The sequence below is a fragment of the Furipterus horrens genome, unplaced genomic scaffold, assembly GCF_987537825.1.
Source record: "Furipterus horrens unplaced genomic scaffold, mFurHor1.1.pri manual_scaffold_3, whole genome shotgun sequence".
Taxonomy (NCBI): domain Eukaryota; kingdom Metazoa; phylum Chordata; class Mammalia; order Chiroptera; family Furipteridae; genus Furipterus; species Furipterus horrens.
Window position 1 is genome coordinate 77,381,520 of NW_028327173.1, and position 21,531 is coordinate 77,403,050.

Sequence of the window (21,531 nt, forward strand, 5' to 3'; positions counted from 1 at the left end):
AGGCAGGAGGTTAGTTTTTTTACTGGTGTTTCACATCTCATGAAATTAGAGCTACAAATTGATAGGCTCTCTGATGCCCTGAAGGGTCATTAAGGACATCTGAAGCATTTGTAAATAGATTTTTTTGGATTCTACTGGTAGAATAATATAATTCATAGTGATCATAAGGTCTTTCACTTCAAAATGACTAAAAGAAAAGGTGCATGTCTTTTTCCAGAGCAGTCATCTCTAGAGTTTCAAAATAGTAGTTGGTTCTTTGAGGAACTCAGACCTCTCAGCGATGACCCCAGTTAGTCCTCAAACTACAAATGCAACAAAACAAAAACCCATGTTTAAAGAATTCTTGTAAGAGGAGAAAAGGAATACCTGTATCAGAACAAATAGGAACCTACAATCGTGTTGGCCTTAACTAAGTCTCCTTGACTACAAGTTGGAAGGCCTGAGTCTTGCTGGTATCTCTGTCCCTACTTTCACAAAAGGCACATTTTTACATTTCAAAGCCTCACTTTCCTTAGCAATTAAATGAGAGAATTTTATTTTATTTCAAAAATCTTTTAGGATTCACTGAAGTACTGCACGTTGACACAATAAACTTCCAATCATGGATCTCTTTACTTTGCTAAATGAATCTCGGTTTTGGTTATGGCAAAGCATAGCTCCTGGAAATTATCAACACATTATAAACATACACTATAAAAGGTATGCTTTTCTAAGCCATGAAGAAATATACAAATTTTATGCTGTTTTCCACTTTAGTCTTTTTCTTGAATACCACTTGGAATATTGCGTACCACTCTTGTGTTAGGTCTTTGGTTTTCAAAATTGTTTCTCTACCAGAGGAATATTATTATGTTGCTGGATTATTTAGCCCTGAATCTAGGCGTTTATGTGTAGGGTTCCTCCTTCTGTCCCCATCCTCAGCATCTGTCTCAGTCCTGCCACACCTAGCAATCTATCAGAAGATAGATCAAAAAGCAAACAAGCATGCCGCCTGACCATGTAAACAGCAAATGCAGCAGATATTATGGCCACCCTTTTAATTTCCTGTAAGCCAACACCTGTTTCCCTCTGTCTTCCTCCCACTGAAGTTCTTCGTGCTCCTCAGACTCCCGTTTTTCCTCAAATCTTTTCTCTTCCATCCATGTTTATGTCATGTAAATCTTCCGTGTACAGATTACCTCTGGGTTATTCTGGGAAGAAAGAAATGACAGAAAATAGTTTCTGCTCTTAAGAAGGTTTAAAGTCTTGGTCTACCTAAAATGTTTGTGCATTTTTGAAAAATGTTTTCTACACATTGAGGACCCAATTGCACACACACTCCTTACTCCTCCATTCTTGTTAACCCCATTTTCAGAGAGAAGAAGGCAAGTTTATTTTTAGCTTTTAGAAGATGAGAAGGCACAGAATGATTAGAGAAAAAGAACGAAGACATAATAAATAGTTCATGTGCCTGGTACTGTGATAGGGACTTTGCACACATAATCCCCATAAAGACTCTTATTGCTAAGAATAGTGATCCCATTGTAAAAGAAAGTTTAAATAAGGCACAGAGAGGTTAAGTACCTTGCCTGAGGTCACATAGTAAGTGGCAGGACTCAAAATCTAATTCCATGAACTTACTGACGATGGCTTTTATAACGTTCTTATTCAATTTTGGAAGAATTGAAGCTGTTCTATCCATTGCTTTTAAATTGATAAAAATCCACATACAATTTTACCAAGAAGAAATCAAATTAGGTCACAATTAATTGTACCATATCTCAATTTTACACACACACATTATTTTAACATTTGATAGCCTTGAATTAGGACAATTCTAAGGCAAACACAACAGTTTGGGAAAGACCAGTTAGGCTATTTCTCTACATTATATTAAAAGCAATCCCTTAGGATGATGTAATATACTAGGGGAAATGAAATATTTTCTAAATTTGTTTATCCAGAAGACTCTCTTAAAGTAACACTGCTCATAGCTGCCTAGGGAAACATACCTTCTCCAAATATTTTTTTTAGGCCATCACAAAAATATAATGAGATAATGTAAAATAAGAGCTAATGGCATGGAAGAGGGTAGAAAATGTCCTCTTCCATGTTTCTCCTTAGGAAATTTAAGATTTAATGGGACAGGTAAAGCAAAGTAGGTTATTATGAATGTTTTGACTCAGAGAACGATTGGAATGGGAAACAATGTATGGAGGACTCAGTATCTTAACCGTAGACCTGTCCCAGCAACACATACTGCCCCCCTCTCCCCTGGGCAGTGTCACTTTTGAAGCAGCTCCCTTCTGGGCATTTCCTATTAGTACCACTTCCCTCTTTACACTAGATATTATTGCTATGACCTGCTATTGATATTGTATTAACCTCTCCTCTTTACTTGATTAGAGCTCCTGGAAAATTAGGAAGTGGTATCAAAAAAGAGAAATACACCATGTGTGGCATAATATTAATAACCTAAACCTATATAACATTTTATGGTTACAGTACAAAGAAACTTGCCCCAGATTCATGAAGGAAAAGCTGAATTCAGATTCCTGGTTCCTACCTTACACCTGGTGAATCAGAATCTCAGTGGTGGGAGGGAGGGATGGGTGGAACTCAGGAATCTAATATTTAGAAATCTCTCTGGAATATATATAATTATAACCATTGTCTTTTAAAATATTTTCATATGTGTTACTTTTTTTGGTATTGTTCAGGAACCTTCTGTGCTAATTATAATTACATACCCATTTCACAGATGTGGCCATTGAAACTTTGAAAAGTTACTTGTGTGAAGGGACACAACTAATTAGTTGTAGAGTTCTGAGTAGCACCCAAGTCTTTCAAATTGGCCTGACAGCCTGTGGCCCTGCCCCAGCACAACTTTGCTCTCATTGACTGGGGGGAGGGCGGGGGGGTGTCCTGTGCACACAGGGGTGGTGGATATCATTGTAAAGGATAACATAGGGTTGAAATTTTTTCATGTTTTGGTGTTGATCCTAAAAACTCATCACCTAACCCAAAGTCATACAAATTTTTTCCTATGTTTTATAGTTTTACTTTTTACATTTAGATCCATGATCTCTCTTGAGTTAATTTTTGTGAAATGTGTAAAGTCTGTGTCTAAGTTCTCTCTCTCTCTCTCTCTTTTTTTTTTTTTTTTGCATATATATACTGTTCCAGCACCATTTGTTGTTGAAAAGACTACTCTTTCTCCATGGATTTGCCTTTGCTCCTTTGTCAAAGAGCTTTGAAATACTTGATTCTTATTATAATAGTACTTTACCTCTGTTCTCTTTTTTAAAAGGCAACCAGATCAGTCCCACATTTAATAATTATTTACTTAGGGTTTGAACCCACTTTCGTAGGAAAGAACATGAAGCAATTTGTAGATTAGAATATGGATTGAGATAAAACCACTTCAGAGTGAATTGGGATAGACTCCATCCATACTGAGTTTTGTGGTACAGGATTAGAGAAAAACCAGGTTCTAGGCCTGACTCCAATACTTCACCTTTTGGATTTCTGTCACCTTCACTGAAAAGTGAGAGGAAAGTTGCAAGATGTGTTTCAGGTTACTAATCATACGAATCTACTTCTAGCTCCTAGTAGAGGTAATGAATCTCTATCTGTAAAATATTTTTCCATTTATGCGGCATGATTGTTTATTCAGAAGTGACTCCTGAAGAGTCACAGCATTTATGGTGGCTGAGCTATCCCATGTCACTATCAGTCCATGAGAACAGAGGCCTAAGACATATATGCAGATATTTAATCATACAATCTTCCTGGGTGCACCCTGCCTATTGTTTCTACCTTGGCCCATCATGTCCTTGCCCCACATTTTCATCTCTGGCACTGGGGTGTCTTTGTTTACTTATCCCAACTTAGGTCAGAAATGTTTCTTTCTTTCTTCTGAATAGAGGATCTGATCTGCCTCTCTTCTCTCCTTCTCAGCCTGTTCTTACGGTTATCTTTGCCCAAGGCTGACCACACTCCCTCATTCTCAAGAACACACGGCTTATCTATTTTCCATGTTTAAGGCAGCCAAAGGCTTTTAAAGATACTGATAATCTCTCAACTGCAGTTTTGAGTTGCAAAGAATTTGCGAGATTTGCTGGCACAGGGAGTTACAGGAATGTTCTTCTAGCACTTTGTGGTCTGGATTCCCTGGAGGGTCAGGAATATACAGGAAACAAGTCATGTGAAAATAATTATACGATAGCATTGGTGGTGGTGGTGGCTGTTTTCAGAATGAGGAGGCAAAGGATTGTATAATTTTTGGAGAGGAGGTTACAGTTGGGTCTTGAAGGATGGCGAGAAGTTCAGCGATAGCTTAGACTGGCAGTGAAGGATGTGGGATGCAGCAAGAGTAACACCATGTGCAAAGAAAAGGAAGCATGGAAGAGCATACCCTTTTGGTTGTTGTATAGGTCAGCCCTTACCCACACATGGGTGAGTTGCCTTAGCTGGTTTGGCTGGCTGAGCAGGTGCCCTATCCCTGCATTGCCTGTATCCTTCTGAGCCTGCTCTCTTCTTAACCCTCAGGAAATCAATCATGCTGTCAAGATCAGACAGATAAGCCTGGTTTGCCATTGAGCACACGCAAGACAAGACCTTGGGTATAGCTGAAGCATTGAGTATGTGCTTGAAGGCAGCCAGAAGTGGAGGGGAGGAAAGACAGGTGGCAAATGATAGTTAAAAGATCCTTATGTCCAGGCCCTGGGTTCTTTTTGAATCTTGTGGTGCTGCTCTAAGGAGTAAGCCTAGTGCCAGGTGTGACTGTGGGGAACTGAAGAAGCATGTGAATCGTTATGTTCATGCAGCAATGGCAGAGACCTCTAGGAACCAGATCAGCTGGCACCTTGATCTTGGACTTCCCAGCCTCCAAAACTGTGAGAAATAAATGTTTGTCCTTTAAGCCACCCAGTCTGCGGTACTTTTACTATAGCAGCCCAAACTGACACAGACAATAAGGAATCCTGAAAGAGTGGCAGGTTTGCAGAAGACCATAAAATCCTGATTTAAATCTACTGCATTTCAGAGGCAGAAAGGACAGGAAGGCAGTTAGATATATTGGTCTGAAGCTTAATTGTGATTCGGTGTTGATGAAGGGACAAAGAATAGATACTCTATTAAGGGGACATTCCTAATTCTGTTTAACCAATATTTTTCTAGGCACTGTAGCACATGGACTTAGGTTCAACTTGTATGAAAAGTGTTTCCAAGAATTATTGCTGGAGAAAGGTGTAGAATTTATGTTTATGAGTTTAGGTCTGTTTCCCTGGCTTTCTCTGAGGTTTGACATAAGTACATCCCTCTTTCCTTCTTTCTTTTTTTCTTCATTTTGAAAGATTTTTTTCTGCATGTTGGTTAACTATTTTTAGCTAAATACACACACATGCATGCACACAGCTATAAGCTTATGAAGGGTGTAATAAATATTTTTTTAAATGCTTAAAATATTTAAGAAAATATTTAAAACATTTCAGTAAATATTTAAGAAACATTCTAAAATATATGAATTTGTGTAAAGAACTAACTGTAGGATTCAATACTTGCTTTTGGAAATTAAACTTTGGAATAAAAAATTAAATTTAAAAATTTGAATTTAATATGCATGCTGAAAGTGCTGAAATGAAATTTCTATCATAAAGAATTAAAGAACACTAATTTAAAGCAAATAATGGTGTCTCGGTTCACCAGGAATTTGCATATTTTGTCAATATTTAATGTAATCTCATAGAAGATTCTTTTCTAAAGGATGAGATTTATTTGGTGGATTCACATAGAGAATTTATCGAGTCTCTTTATTTAAAAATGTTTTAAGTTCAATTCCTCTTTAGTCACATTTTAGCCAGTGGAATGCAGGTAACACATTTTGTTCTTCTTTTCCCTGAAACTGATGTGTTTATTTTTTTATGGACTCAGAGGGACTTTTTAAATTAACTTCAATTTTTACAGCCTTCTTTTCATATCCCATGTGTGAATTTACTGTGGAGACTTATAAATGATGAAACTAACTTCAGCAGCCTTCCTTCTGAATTGCTTTGCTTGGGTGAGTATAGCAAACCTTTGGCAATGTGGGTCAGACCTGGGTTTTAGCCCTTAGGAGAAACTTTTTTAGAACAAGCCAGGATATGAATCAATATGCAGGGGGCACTTGAACACAAAACATTTTAAGAAAATTTATTGAAAACTTGAAAGTTTTTTCAGTTAAGGGTATATGACTGCACATACCATTTTTTGTGAGTTTTTTTTAATTCAATTTATTAGTGTTTAAGGTAGAACTCTGTAAAATTACAATCCTAAATCCTTTTGGTCAATGGTTCTAATTAATATAATAATACTTTAGGAAAATATCATGGGTTGTAATTGAAAGAAGTTCTCTGGGTCTAAAGAATACCTACTGATGGCAGCCCTGTTAAGAATAATTCTGAGGAAATAAACTAATTTCCTGGACTTGCAAAGCAGCAGCAGGTTTTTCTTATACGCCTGGAGGGTTTGGTGTTCGGCCCTGGTGAGATCCAAGGGCTATCTGGGCTGATTAATGTATATGTAATTTAAGTATACCAGCTAGAAAGGCAGAGCCAGTTTTATTTGGTTCTGTACTACTGCAACATAATTTCTTTCTGTCTGCATTATTTAGTGTGTGTGTGTGTGTGTGTGTGTGTGTGTGTGTGTGTGTGTGTGTGTGTTGGGAGTAGAAGGCCTATTCCCTGGACATCATCCTGCTGTCTTCTTTAGGGTTATTGCTTCCTATCCTAGCTGACCCGAGTAGACATGCTTTTCCGAGCATTCAAACTAGATTTTCTTTCTGTTCATATCACCATTTTTAAGCCACATTTTCCATCACATGGTAAGAAACACTGTAAATAATTGAGGTGATCCATCAAGAGCCCCATTCTTGATATTGAAAAATTGCATAACTCACTAGAAGCCAATTAAAAACCACAAACTTCAGAACCCTTTACTCAGTGAAGATTTATTATTATAGAAGGAATTTAATACAATAGATTTTGGGTGGTCAAAACTTTTTAGTTTTAAAAATTCAGTTAAAGCTTGACAATGACCTTGAGTAATAACATTTACATAATACCAAAGTATATTAGTTCTTTGAAATTAAAAGGATTAATTTTTTTCTTTCTTTAGCATGAGATGTCTGACATGTTTGAGATTTTCTAACTACATTTGAAACAACATCCCACTGTGGGATACTTTTTTTTTCCCGTGAAGGTTTTAAATGATTCTTACTCTTTGGTTGTGCCTATACAATGAAAAGTAGAAAAATGAAATGAGAGAAGTCAGGATATTTTCCTCTGTTCAGCCAAATACTTAAAACAATTAGAACTTGCTAGATAAATGACTCAAAATGTTTTTGTTATCTGGTTGCTTGGTTAGGACACAGATAACATTTTAATAACGTATACAACTGCATATAATTAAAAAACAAAACAAAACAATGACTTTGTTCCTTTAGAGACATCCAGTGTTGCTTTTAGAGCCTAAGGGGAAAATACAAACTGTTTAAAATGTAATATCTATAATAGTTTTCTTCCCTTTTAGCATTTTTCATGTCCAAAATATAAAATTAATTAAAGAGTAACAACTGTCTTCAAAAACCAAAAATATTTATTTTGAGGTTCAGAATCTTCACAGCCTAAGTTTAAATAAGCCTAAAGGCTTAGGTAGGTTCAGCAGTCAGGCTGACAGATGACTAACTCCAACCAACAGCACACATGTGACTTGCTTCCTACTGAAATTAAACTGCCAAATAAAAAAGGAGGAATTGTCCCCTTTTTTAATAACAAAGAGTGCAATCATTAGAATTCTTCAGATTTGGAATTCCAGCAGTGTTCTTGTGTTTTCCTCTTGATGTGTGACAAGAATGAATAATATCAAAAATAAAAATAAACCTCAAAAAAAAAACAAGAAAAAAAAAACAAGCAGTCCTTTTGACTTTATAAGGCTCAACATCAAATACAACAAATTCTAAAAATATCTAAGACCAGTGAAATGTCAAAGCTGAGGGGATAAAATGCTGGGGATAGGACAAGATTTTTGAAGCCTTTTGATTTATTTAAACCTACTAGTACTAATTTTGTTCATTGCTGTTGAGACATTACCATTTCCACTGACTACTAGGGACCATGATATTACATATTCCTATACATATTTGACTTTGACCTCATAAAAAGTCCCTTGGGTCTATAATACTTTTATTCTTGTATAATCTGAAACAAATCCTTTCCTTTTAAAAATCAAACAGACCACGTTATACACACAGCTGACTATTTACAAAGCACCCCATTAAATCCTACTTAATTCTCTCTCACTCTAAAAATTCCATCTAACTGGTGTGTAAAGTACTTATCACATTAAATGCACAATGTTCATGAGCCCTGACAGTCCTATCTAACCGAAAAAAATATTACCTTTCTTAGAAAAGAAAGTCTTAAAACGTAAGAGTAAGGTTTTAAGAAATGAAACCAGAAATCACAGTACAAGACAGATAAATCTACTTTAATATTCACATGTAAAAGTTACACATCACAAGAGATTGAACAGCAGTTTAGCAGTAACTAACATAGCTATAGTGAAAATTGTTTTTATAAAAAAATAATCTAGATGTGGTCATCAGAATTTTTGGTCTACTTAAGTTAATGTCTGAAGATCAACTTTTATCCCTGCTTGAAGGATTTGCAATTTTTGCCTTTTTAATTTTTTTCTCTCACTGTTGCCTATCAATATTCTTTGGAGGAAGGAAAGCAGAAAGTGTTCATTTCCAAGAGGTTGTCCTTTGGTAGCAAGCAGAGAACATTTTTCATTTCTATGATTTTAAATAATCTGTACAAACATGAAACTTCAGCAACATTAAGCTTATTAGTGTAAAATGAAGAATGATAAGCACTTTTTTCACTTTGATAAAACAGTAGATTTCATAAACTCCTTAAGGATCCAAGCATTTCCCCGTCCCATATGCAAAATCATTCAGAATCCACGTTGACTTCAATCAGAAAACAAACAACAAACACTGACTCTTTATGTATTACACTATCAAATCTTGTACTTATAAACTGATAAAAGTTTTTTTTTTTTTTTTCCCTCCAACATGTACGCTTCAAATACAAAGATTTCAATCTAGGTTAAAGAAAAGACATTTGAATGGACTCAGGACAAGTTTATTTTGTGATTAAACATTTCATGCAGTCATGCAGGACCACTAGCTATAACTGTTACTTCCCATTCTACACGGTACTTTGCAAAATAAAAACAAATTAAAAGCCAAGCCAAACAGAAAAGACATTCAAGATATCAAGAGCTCTGCAACTGAGCTGAAAAATAATTTTTCAAAAGAAATAATTCCATAGATTTAAAAAAGACACATAATATTTACAAAAAATATTTAATTAAAAATATCTTAATTACAGTAGTCTATTAAAGCATATACTTTCTCACACTTATAGAACATCTCTATATATACATGTATGAAATGTCACTCAGTTATCTATACAATATGTAACATTCTTGCAGGGAAATAAAGTTCCCTGCACCGTTTTAATCATCTATTTTAAACAATAGATGTACCAAAAAAAGAAATATCTACAATGCTCTGGTATTATTAGTAAAGCTTCAAAACAAAAATTGAGCTCCTTGGTCACAAGTACGCTTCTAAAGTCGTATTTACTCATGATCTTCTATTTATCAGTCCTGTTACACTTAAGTTTAAAAGTTTAACTGCACCTCAAAAAACACAGAAATGTACAATTCACAGCGGTTATAAATGAAGAGACAAAAGAGAATACGGATGTAGACTGTTTATGAACGTGCAAAATAAAAAGATGAAAGTTTTATTTCTTTCCTCTCTCTCTTGGAATGACGGGTAAAAACGTTTGTAGGATTTGCCGATGTTTTCTCCTTCCCTCTGGTGCCTTTTTCTCTAACTTCTGCTCTTCCCCCTCCCTCTCTAGTCTCCTGGCTCAGGCTCAGGCGACCGCACACCTGTGGAAGAGGAATGAATAGAGGGGGTGTGGGAACCTTCCCGCTGCAGACTAACTGGCGCCACCGACCAAACTCAAGACATGCTTGATCAACAACCCAAAACAAACCACCAGGTCAGACAACACCCGCAGCCCGCGGCCGGCCAAGCGCCGAGCAGACAGCTGCGGGCCCCCGGGAAGCCGCGAGAGGGGACACGCTCCCGGGCCCTGCCAGAGTCCCCCTTTGTGGGTGTCGGACTGCGCGGGGGTACATCGGGCACTTACCGCGCCCTCAGCAGGGAGGGGGGCAGTTAGAGCCCGCGGTCACTGGAGGAGGCCCCCCGGTGGCAGAGACAAGAGCTGATGTGTCCCCATTTAGCGTGAAGCCCCAGTTACTAAAGCGAAGTTACACTTGCTAACTGGCTGGCCGAGAGAGGGCGGGGGGTGGGGTGGGGGTGGATTGCCGCCTTCTTGGGAGTTTGCCCTCCGAAATGCTGGGGGCCAAGAACACTGCGGTGCCTGGCACCGGAAGCACCGGAGGACCGCCGTGTCCCGGGGTCTGCCACTCGAGAAGGGAAAGGCGTGCTCACCTGGACAGCGCGGCTCAGCGGCACAGAATGCTGTCGCCTTGCTTGTTCACCGCGCCGGCCTGGAACAGCAACGAGACACCAAGGAAAGGTTAGCAGGCGCCAACACCGCCCTCGCCAGGGTCCTGGATTCCTTCTGGGAAACCCGAGGAAGCCCCCACTCCAGCCTGCAACCCTAGGGACCCCTCCCCTCACCCGCCCCCGGGGGAACAGGCTGGACTTGACAGGCCAGGATGCGCCCAGTCCCAGTCCCACCCAGTGCGTTCAGCCTGACCCGTGCTCCTTGCGCCCAAACAGCTACCGGTGGCCACGGACGCTCGCAGAAGGGGGATGGGGGATGCTGTCATTCTCCACTGCCCCGGCCCCGAGGAAGGGGAGCACGAGGCCGGCCACCCAGTCACCGCCCTCCTGGACCCCCGCGGCGTCCGCCCGACCCGGCGCGGGGCCTCTCACCGGGTCGGTGTTGAGCGCTGTGAGCGGAGTCCGCGGCGGCGCTGCCGGACAGGTCCCGGCCGAGTGGTGCGGTGGCGCCGGCGGGGGCGGCTGCCTCAGCAGAGCCGGGTGCGTCTCCAGGGCCAGCTGCAGGTCCAGGATGTAGTCGATAACGTGCTGCAGGATCTCCACTTTGCTGACTTTCTTGTTGGGCGGGATGGTGGGCACCAGCCTTCGCAGGCGGCTGTAGCAATCGTTCATATCGCACTGCAGGCACAGCGCCGGCTCCTCGGCCGCCGCCTCGGCCGCCTTGCAGCGTGCGGCCGCCGCAGCAGCCGCCGCAGCCGCCGAGCCGCCCAGGCTGTGGCCGTGCTCGGCCAGACAGCGCAGCGCCAGCTCCCCGCCGCCGCAGCCCGACGGCGCCTTGCGGCCCGAGGGGCGCACCGGGCTCACAGCCTTCATCGTGCGCGCCCTGCGCGAGCGGACCCGCTAGAGCGAACGAAAGAGGCAGGCAAGCGTCGGGCCCCTGCCCGCGGCCGGCTTCACTCTCCTTCCCTTCGCGACCGGCACGCTTGGTCCGCGCTCCAGGCACCGCGAGGCTCCCAACGATCGCGCGCCCAACAATTCACTGAGGGTCGCTCCGGGTTTTGCGAGGGGATCTCTGCTCAGTGGGCGACAGTCGGCTGGGACCAAAAGGCAAGAAAAATCAGAGGCACCGGAAGGAAAGCAGCCCACCGGGGTCTTTAGTCACTCCCTTCGGAGCTCCGACTACAGCCTAGCCTCCACCAAGCTCCCCCACGCCCGAGGTGTCCCCCGCTCACGGCAGCGACTCACAACCACACACCCTCCCTGCTTTCGCCGGGCAGCCGCGCAGCTGTATTTATAGAGCCGCGCGCCCTAGGGGCGGGGCCAGCGCGCAGGCTGAGTCCCGGAGCCAGCCGAGCGGAGCTGGGCTGGACCAGCCGAGGGAGCCGGAGAGGGAGGAGGCTCCGGGCAGTGCTGGGGGGCGGGGAGCCGGCAACCCGAACGGAGGGGTGGGCGGGGGGCGGGGGGGGTGTCGGGAGTGACCAGCCAATCAGGCGGACGGTGCCACCTCAGGGAATGACGCCCGGGCCAATGGGAAGGGCACTCCATTCCGTCAACGCCGTAGGTCGGAGCTCTGAGAAAAGAGCTGGGTGGGAGCCGGGCCAGGCTGGTGTGTGCCCTAGGGAGGGGAAAGAGAGGGAGAAGTTCCTACGAAGAACTGCGGGAATGTGCCGCTGGAATTCATTCTCCCTCGGCTTAGGCTGCTGAAGCAACGCTGAGCCCTCCCGGCTGAGGATATCCTGCCACCGCGGATCGCGCGGCTCATAGGAACCCTCCGCCCGCCACCCATCATCACTCCATACCTGGGATTCCAGTGCCTTAAGAAGGACGCTGCTCCACAAGGCACGTTCCTTCTGTTCTTTATTTTTCCCTCTCCGTTTCATTATTTGCCTTTTCACAATTGCCGAAACCACAATGATGGAATGGAATGTGTAGCCTTTCCGTTTTCTTTTTAAGAAAAGGTTTGAAGCTTAGGGAGGGAAAAAGGAAAGAATGCCGAATGGAGTTTTTTTGGTGAAAGGAAATACAAATAAAACAAAAACGTCATCGGGTTTTTCTTTTGCCCATCTATATGCAAAAGTGGGCTCAAGAAATGCAATTGCCTCAAGCATTAAATTAGAGCATGTAAATATTAAAAATGCATGGGCTCGGAGTATTTAAAATTCCACCATGACATATAATATTAATCCGTTTTATGTAAAATTCATACCTGTAACAATGTAGGCCATTAATGCACCGCTTCACGTATGTCAGCGTATCCTGCTTTAAATAAGATGGTGAGAATATCTAGAGTCTCCTCCTTTTGCAACAAAGCTTTAAAATTCACACTTCCAGTCCGTGGAGTCCTGCTTGGGCCCCACCGTGCAGAAAAACCTAATTAAGGACGGTTCTGTTAGATTTCTGGTGGTAAAGCTGTCCTTCAAGTGTTCAAAACAAAACTGCACGATGAACTTTGATAAGGCCGCCTGTGAACTCTTCAAGAAGAAAAAAAATGAGCCCTTCAAATGAGAAATGAGCATTAAAACTCGCAGTCAGTGGACGCATGAATTTTGAGTATCTTCACCCTACAAATCTCCTATCTTTAGACAAGCAAAGAGATGAAATAACTCAAATTATCTTCATTCATGTACATGATATGGATTGGCACCTTCATTTTTAAAGATAATTGAATGAGACATGGACCTCCTCTCTTCCTGTCTTACCTCTGTTAGGAAACCCTCTCTCCTTTCCTAGAACTGACATATTGCAGCAGGCAGGTGTTTTGTTTAGCCACGTGGGTACTTACTTGATGACTATTTCACTACTATTTCCCCAGAGCACATTCCTTTTTCCTGATGAAATGAGGAATAATTATTTAATGCTGGTTTCACAGGTAGATGCAGCAACCCTCCTCTCCCCGAATCCTTATGCATTACTGCCTCTAATTGTTGTTTGGCAACAAGTGACAGTCTCTTCTATTCACATGCATACATAAATGGTCTACATGAACACTTACAAAGGAAAGCAGATTTCTAAAACCTAAAAGAAAGATTTTTTCCCCTAAATACTGTCGTAGTTTCTTGTATTAGCATAAAGACACAGAGAGAGAATATTGTCATTTTAGACAAAAAGTTGGTTAAGGAGCACTAGTGGGGGTAAGCTATTATCATAGAGCCAGTCATATCAGCACAGATGATGATAGTAAATGAATATATGTACAGACATTTTGTTCCATTGATTTTTCTCTTTTCTAGAGTATAAAAGCAGCTCGAAAATTTAAAACCTAAGATTTTTCTCTGGAAAAATTTAACTATGCTAATATACCCTCACATATATATCCTAACTTAATTGAAAATTAAAGTTTAAAATATGTAACACAAAGGGACAATCCTACTCATCTTTTTGGACTTTGCTAAATCTCAGAGGGCCATGCACAGGGTGTGGCCAGTGACAAATGTCTCAGTTTCAGGTTTTGTTGAAAGTGCTGTCTGTGACTGGCTTAAAATCAGGAAGGCTGAATTACTGTGAGGGGTAAGGTCAAAGGAATGTACCCTGGCTACATGAACAAGAGCACCCAGGAAAAATGTGATCCCCAAATCCTGCCAGCAGAGTAGGCAAAACCAGTTATTGTATTATTATTTTTGAAGGTTAGAAGGCATGAATACATTAAAAATTAAACTGCTATGTAAAATATTATACGATAGAAATACAGAATAATATCCTGTGCGTTTTGGTCCCTGTAACCAGAGACTATTAGGGGCTATGCTATGTATACTTTTGATTCTTAGACTCCATGTCAAAGCTGAAGTCATAAAAGACTCGGCATTCATTGACAGCTCAAAACAGACTTTACTCAGCAATTACCAGCTTTTGAAAAAACCTTACAAGCTACATTATTTTCACTGTGCAAAGAAGGAAATTTAGTTTCCCACGACTCTTCCTTTTACATTAAAATGCTTCCCTCGCACTAGTAAAAAAGTAAGCTGGACTAGCCAAAAGCCCTTTGCCACAAAAGTGCTAGAGACTACCAGAATGTTCCTCTGTGGGAAGCTGGGATGAAATAGCCACAGAATTGCTAGGAAGCCCTGGTGACCAGAGTCATGTGTACACCCCTCTTCCAGACAAAGAGGTCTGCAGCCCTTTCTGGTGATGAATTCTAGAGGCTAATCAGACCCTTGCTGAACTGTAACACCCAGGCTCTCAGAATTCACAATCGCCCTGTGTTTACATGAAGTAAGGGTATCCAAGCATATTGTGCTATTCAGCACAAATGCCTTTTTAGGACTTGATAGTTCTTTCTCCATGGCTGGCAGTGAAACAGTGGGTGGGCTCAGACACGCAGATAAACATGAGCGTTCCCATGCCTTGGTCTCTCTCTAGATGTACGTGGTCACCGAAGGAGGCACAGGCGTAAGAAACCACTATGTACTCTGCAGTAGGAAAGTCCCTTGCTCCAAAAGAATAAACTGGGTAATGTGGCGATTCAAGCTCAAGGTTGCTTTATCTGGCACTTAAGCGTTACAAATTTACTTGTGCTACCCTTGGATTGCTAATGTTTGTCCTGGAAGCACTGATAACCTCTTGGTTAGCCCGGTCTTGGAAAAGGCTTATAAGAAGGGGATGCTCATATATTGAACATAGTAAGGCAAATGTGTCCAGCAAAAATGCCTACGTCAGGAGTTTTAAAAGGTAGTCAGTTGAAATAAGAAATCGGTGATTTTTTAAAGGCCTTCCTTAGACAGATTAAGGACAGAAAAATGAAAGAGGTGTCATTTGTTTTTACCTTAGGAGATGCAAAGAGCATAGGCTCAAAGGTCAGACACTCTGGGATCCAATTTTGGCTCCTAGATTTTTATTCTTAAACTGGGAGTTTTAAATTCCTGTGCCTTTCATATATATGGATGAAGGACAAAAATTGTATCTACTTTATAAGGTGTTCCCATACATATACAAGGACTTATATAAATTTCTTAGAACAGTATCTAACACATGCTAAGTGTATAAACAATGTTCAAATTTATAATTTTAGGCAAATATTATCTCAAGTCTGTGGATTGTCTTTTTATTCACAATCATTTAAGAGCAGAAGTTTTCAATTTTGATTATGTTTAATTTGTCAATTTGTTCTATAGATTATGTTTTTGGTATTGTATTTATCTAAGAAATCTTTGTATAACCCAAGGTAAAAAAGATGTTCTATGTTTTTGTCTAGGAGTCTGATAATTTGGGGGGCAGGGTTGGTTTTATGGGCATGCACCTAATGCAGGCAGTCACGTGGGGTACCATGCTTAGAAGGGTCCATGCTTGGCTTAATGCTCTGCTAGTAACCATTTTGAAATTCTCAGTAATTTTTGAACAAGGGTGCTTGCATTTTCATTTTGTACAGACTTGAAAATTACATAGTCAGTGCTGGTTCTAGGCTTTAGGTTTTTTGGTCTATGATCCATTTTGAGATTATTTTTGTATATGATTCAACATTTGGATTGAGGTTAATATTTCCGAATGGTGGAAAGAAGGGGAAGGAACTAGTCAAAAAACATGTATGATTGACCCATGGACATGGACAATTGTGTGGGGATTGACTGGGAGTGGGGGACTGGCTGGGCAAAGGATGGCAAAGGGGGAAAAAATGTGACAACCATAATAGAATAACACTTAAAATCTTTTTTAAAAGTACGACGCACCATGATCAAGTGAGGTTTGTGCCCCAAGAATGCAGGTTTGGTTAAAGATTGAGAATCAGTGTAATTCACCTTACTAATAAACTAAGAACAGAAAGCTGAAAAGAAAAAAAAAAGAATATGTACATCCAATTGTTCCAGCACCCTTTGTAGAAAAAACTATCCTTTTTTCATTGGATTAGCTTTACACCTTTGTTGAAAATTGTCTGTGTGTATATATTAATCTATTTCTGGCCTCTGAATTCTTTTCCATTAGTCTATTTGTCTTTTTTTATGCCACAACCATACTGTCTTGGTTACTGTCGTCGGCAGCCGTCCGTCTCGAGAGACGATGGTTAAGAGTCTATCTGCACCGCCGAGAATGGCTGTGCAGTCCGACTCGGGAGTGACACGGTATCTGTCTCCTCCCGTGTTGAATCGACATCTTGCGATGTCGCTGGAGTGTCCTCTCCAGTGAAGCTGAAGCTACAGAGCCTGGGCAGGGTGATATGGAGGGTCTGCTGTTGCCCATGCAGCAGACCCCCCCTCTCTTCGCAGCTGAAGGGTCCAAGGGAAAGACGGAGTCGATACAGCTTGGCTTCAGGTGCGCCGCAGGAGTTGCCGGTGTTGACTACAACGTCAAACCGCCTTAGGGACTCCGGCTCCGGATTTTCTGTCGGGGTTTACTCCCTTAGCCTTTCCCCTGAAGAGGTATGCCGCAAGGCAGCGGAGGTTTTTTGGAGTCAGAGTTTTCCTTCTCTGATGTACCCTGACTGGAAGATCGAACCAGCGACACTTAGCTCGAAGGCCGACGCTCAATCCACTGAGCTAAACCAGCCAGGGCACTTGGTTACTGTAGCTTTATAATAAGTCTTGAAATCAGGTAGTGTTGCTGACTCCTGCTTTGTTCTTTTTTTTCAAAGTTGTTTTGGTTATTCTGGGTATGCTGCATTTCATATAAATCTTAGAGTCAATTTGTGAATTTCTTCAAAAAGAACTTGTAGGTAAAGGACGTCAAATACATGACAACAGAAGGAGACTAGACTCTGGGTGGTGAGCACACAACGCAATATACAGATGATGTATTACAAGATTGTACATTTGAAATTTACGTAGTGTTGTTAACTAATGTCACCCCAATAAATTTAATTTAAAAAAGAACTGGTATCCAAAATATATAAAACATATCCCCAGAGTATACAAACATTGAAACCTTAGTGATAACAAAATAAACAATGCAATTAAAATGTGAACAAAAAACTTGACCACTAAATAAAATACACAAATTACAAATGAGCACATGAAAAGTCGCGCAACATTGCTAGTCATTTGGAACATACTTCAAAACTGCAATGAGATAACTATGTACCTGCCAGAACTGCTAAAATTAAAAAGACTAATCATACTAAATATTGGTGAGGATGTGGAACAACTGGAACTCTCTACACTGCTGAGGGGAATGTAAATTGAGGAAAATAATTTTGGAAAATAGTTCGACAGTTTCTTAAAATGTTAAAAATACGTATACCATATGACCTATTCATTCTTCCAGGCATCTATCCAAGAGAAATAAAATCATATATCCAAGGGCCACAAAGGGCCTGAGGAAATAAAGAAGCATGAGAATGATGGGCATGTTTATTATCTTGATTGTGGCAATGGTTTCATGAGCATATAATATGTCAACATTTATCAAGTTGTGCCATATATATCACACCATATGTGGCTTATTATATGCCAATTATGTCTCCATAATGCTCTTAAAATGATTAATTTCTAAAATTAACTATTGGATCTCAGAAGAGTTTCTTCCCTAAACCTACCAGAATTTGTCTATAAATTCCATAAATAGGTATTTTATAGTTTCTTTTTTTATTTTTTAGTTGTTTTTATTATTCAATTACAGTTGACATTTGACTTTATTTTATATTAGTTTCAGGTGTACAACTAGACAGTTAGATAATTTACAAAGTCATGCCCCTGGCACCATACATAGTTTTACAATATTATTGGTTACATTTCCTATGCTATACTTTACAACCCCATAACTATTTTGTAACTACCACTCCGTACTTTTTAATTCCTTCACTTCTCTTACCCAGCTCCTCCAAACCTCTTCCTATCCAGCAGTCTTCAGTTCTCTGTATGTAAGAGTCTGTTTTGTTTTGTATGTTTGTTTATTTTGTTCTTTAGATTACACAAATAATTTAAATCATATGGTATTTGTCTTTCTCTAACTTATTTCACTTAGCATAATACCCTCTAGGTCCATCTGTGCTGTCCCATATGGTAAGATTTTCTTATTTTTATAGCCAAGCAATATTCCATTGTATATATATACCATCTCCTTTTCATCTACTTATTTATTGATGGGAAGGCACTTGGGTTGCTTTTATATATTGGCTATTGTAAAAATGCTGCAATGAACATAAGGGTGCATGTATCATTTTCAATTACAGTAGTGTTTTGGATTTCTTTGGATATGTACCCAGAAGAGGAATTGCTGGATCATAAGGTAGTTCTATTTTTATTTTTTAAGGAAACCTCCATACTATTTTCTATGGTGGATGCACCAATATGCCTTCCTACCAATAATGCATGAGGGTTTCTTTTTCTCCACACTCTCACCAGCACTTGTTTGTGAATTTACTGATGATTGCCATTCTGACAGCTGTGAAGTGATAGCTCACTGTGGTTTTAATTTACATGAGTATCTTTTCATATGTTTATTGGCCATCTGTATGTCCTCTTTGGAAAAGTGTCTATTCAGGTCCTTTGCACATTTTTTTAATTGGGTTTTTTTTTTATGTTGAATTTTGTAAGTTCTTCATAAATTTTGAATATTGACCCCTTATCAGATGTATCATTGGTGACTATGTTCTCTCATTTAGTGGGCTGTCTTTTCATTTTGTTAATGGTTTCTTTTGCTGTGTAAAACTTTTTAGTTTGATGTGGTCTTATTTGTTTATTTTTTTCTTTTGTTTCCCTTGCCTGAAGATATATATTAGAAAAAATATTACTCAGAAGAATGTCAGAATTTACTGTTTATGTTTTCGTCTAAGTTTTATGATTTCAAGTCTTATATTTAAGTCTTTAATCCATTTTGGGTTTATTCTTTTATTTGGTGTAAGAAGGTGGTCTCGTTTCCTTTTTTTGCACATACCTGTCCAATTTTCTCAACACCACTTATTGAATAGACTGTCATTACCCCATTGCATGTTGTTGCTTCTTTTGTCATATATTAATTGACCACATAGGTGTGGGTTTATTTCTGGGTTCTCCATTCTTTTCCAGGGACCTATGTGTCTGTTTTTATGCCAGTACCATGCTATTTTGATTAATATAGGCTTGTAATATAGTTTGATATCAGGTAGTGCAATACTTCCAACTTTGTTCTTCTCTCTCAAGATTGCTGTGGCTATTCAAGGTTCTTTTGTGGTTACATATAAATTTTTGAAATACTTGTTCTAATTCTGTGAAAAATGCCATTGGTATTTTGATAAGGATTGCATTGAATCTGTAAATTGCTTTAGGTAGTATGGACATTTTAATGATGTTAATTCTTTCTGTTCACGAGCATGGTATATGCTTCCATTGATTTGTATCTTCTTCAGTTTTCTTCAGTGTCTTATAATTTTCTGAGTACAGGTATTTTACCTCCTTGGTTAAATTTATTCATGGATATTTTATTTTTTGATACAATTGTCATGGGATTGTTTTCTTAATTTCTCTTTCTGATAACTTATTATTAGTGTAAAAAAAGTGCAACAAATTTCTGAATATTAATTTTGTATCCTGCTACTTTACTGAATTTATGTATTAGTTCTAATAGTTTATTGGTGAAATATTTAAGGTTCTCTATCATGTCATCTCCAAATAATGACACTTTTACTTCTTTCTTTCCAGTTCGGATGACTTTTATTTCTTCTTCTTGTCTGATTTCTGTAGCTGGGACTCCCAGTGCTATGTTGAATAAAAGTGGTGAAAATGGTGTTGCCTTGGTTCTGATCGTAAGAAAAATGCTTTTAGCTTTTCACCCTTCCATATGATGTTAGCTGTTCTCTCTCTCTTAAACTCCTTATAATATTGTTTTCAGTCACATGTCATAATATTAACTGAATGCTGGTGATATACTCTCAGAACAGTCATGAGGCATACACTGACTTAATATTTTCAGTTGTCATGGTACCATTTATACATTCAGTCAGTTGCTGGGAATGGACTATGCTAAAAACCACATCTACTTTTCCCTGTTTTATATTGCTCTGACATGCATTTGAGTCTGCAGCGAGGACCCACCTGATTGTTTGAAATAATTTTTCCCTTGAGCAAAAACTAAAACTGTGTTCTGGACTCTCATCTCTGTGCTTTTCACTGTTGTAGCATCTGCTGCCTCATTCGCCCCACACTAGTAGCTGCCTGGCTACTGGGTGGAGAAGATAAGAAGAAGCCTCATCGTTCTATGTTCAGAATGGTCTATCAGTTTTTCCTCTCCACCCTTTCCTTCTCAAGAAAATAAACAATCTATGAAGATTAAGTTCTTACTGTCACTTGCAGAACAGGGAGCAAAAATTCCCAATAGGTACCATATTTTTGCTTCTAAAATCCTAAGGCTCAATGTCTGTAGACTCGGATTCTCCACCTGGTAAAGGAAAAACTTGCAGGGATGGAGTGCAGATTAACAACTTTGAAAGTCCAGGAAAGAGGCAGTTAGTAAACAATAGGGGGCAGTATACTTGTGTATAATGAGTATTCAGTGTCCACTGATGTTTATGACTTTATTTAAAAAGGGCTTGTAATAGGTAAAATGGTTATTAAGATGTCAAAAAGACCAAGTTCTTGCTTTAAGTTATCATTATTCTTTAGTAGAGAAATTCAAGACTAGAGTCGATATTTGTTTATTACTTAAAATTTTATCTTATTAAATATTGATATGTATCTGTCTGCTGCATTCTTTCTTTGAGCACAGGTAAGACCACAAGTGAAGTTGTTGCTAAGAACTGTTCTACTGATAGCATAAACTGTTGCTAGATGTACAACTGAAGGGGTTGTAGTTATATTACTCCTTTTTTTTAAGTGAATATAAAATAATCCCCAAATATAGAAAAGGTATAATTAAATAATTGCTTCATATCTTGGAACTGATTACTGAATGGATCCATCACAGTAAATCTGCTTTTGCTAAAAGAAAACACTTTCCCAATTTGTTGATATCTAGGTCATGGTTCCCAAGAAAGGATACAATGTTTGAGAAACAGTTGCATTTTTTTCTCTGAAGAGCAATTTTTTGAGACATTTTTGTAGCTCTCACACAGTTGTCATTGG

The 21,531-nt window shown here is 39.7% G+C and overlaps 1 protein-coding gene across 2 annotated transcripts; it reads right to left on the minus strand.

Annotated features, from left to right (window-relative positions):
* Positions 1–318: 318 nt before the first annotated feature.
* ID4 (inhibitor of DNA binding 4) lies at positions 319–11,453 on the minus strand. Of its 2 annotated transcripts, none has more exons than XM_090269773.1 (3): positions 11,003–11,453; positions 10,553–10,611; positions 319–1,190 (listed from the first exon to the last, which is right to left on the minus strand). In XM_090269773.1, exons 1-2 carry the CDS (start codon positions 11,441–11,443, stop codon positions 10,567–10,569), a joined length of 486 nt encoding a protein of 161 aa, XP_090125899.1. In that variant the 5' UTR covers positions 11,444–11,453; the 3' UTR covers positions 319–1,190; positions 10,553–10,566. The 2 variants fall into 2 exon arrangements, with proteins under 2 accessions (XP_090125899.1, XP_090125898.1); XM_090269772.1 differs by lacking the exon at positions 319–1,190 and adding an exon at positions 8,479–9,984.
* Positions 11,454–21,531: the final 10,078 nt, after the last annotated feature.

Bases quoted from the DNA above. Each gene is read 5' to 3' on its own strand.
- ID4 (XM_090269773.1), bottom strand. From the start codon at position 11,443: ATGAAGGCTGTGAGCCCGGTGCGCCCCTCGGGCCGCAAGGCGCCGTCG. The intron at 10,612-11,002 runs GTGAGAGGCCCC...TTGCTGTTCCAG, and splicing joins CAGCGCTCAACACCGACCCG to GCCGGCGCGGTGAACAAGCA.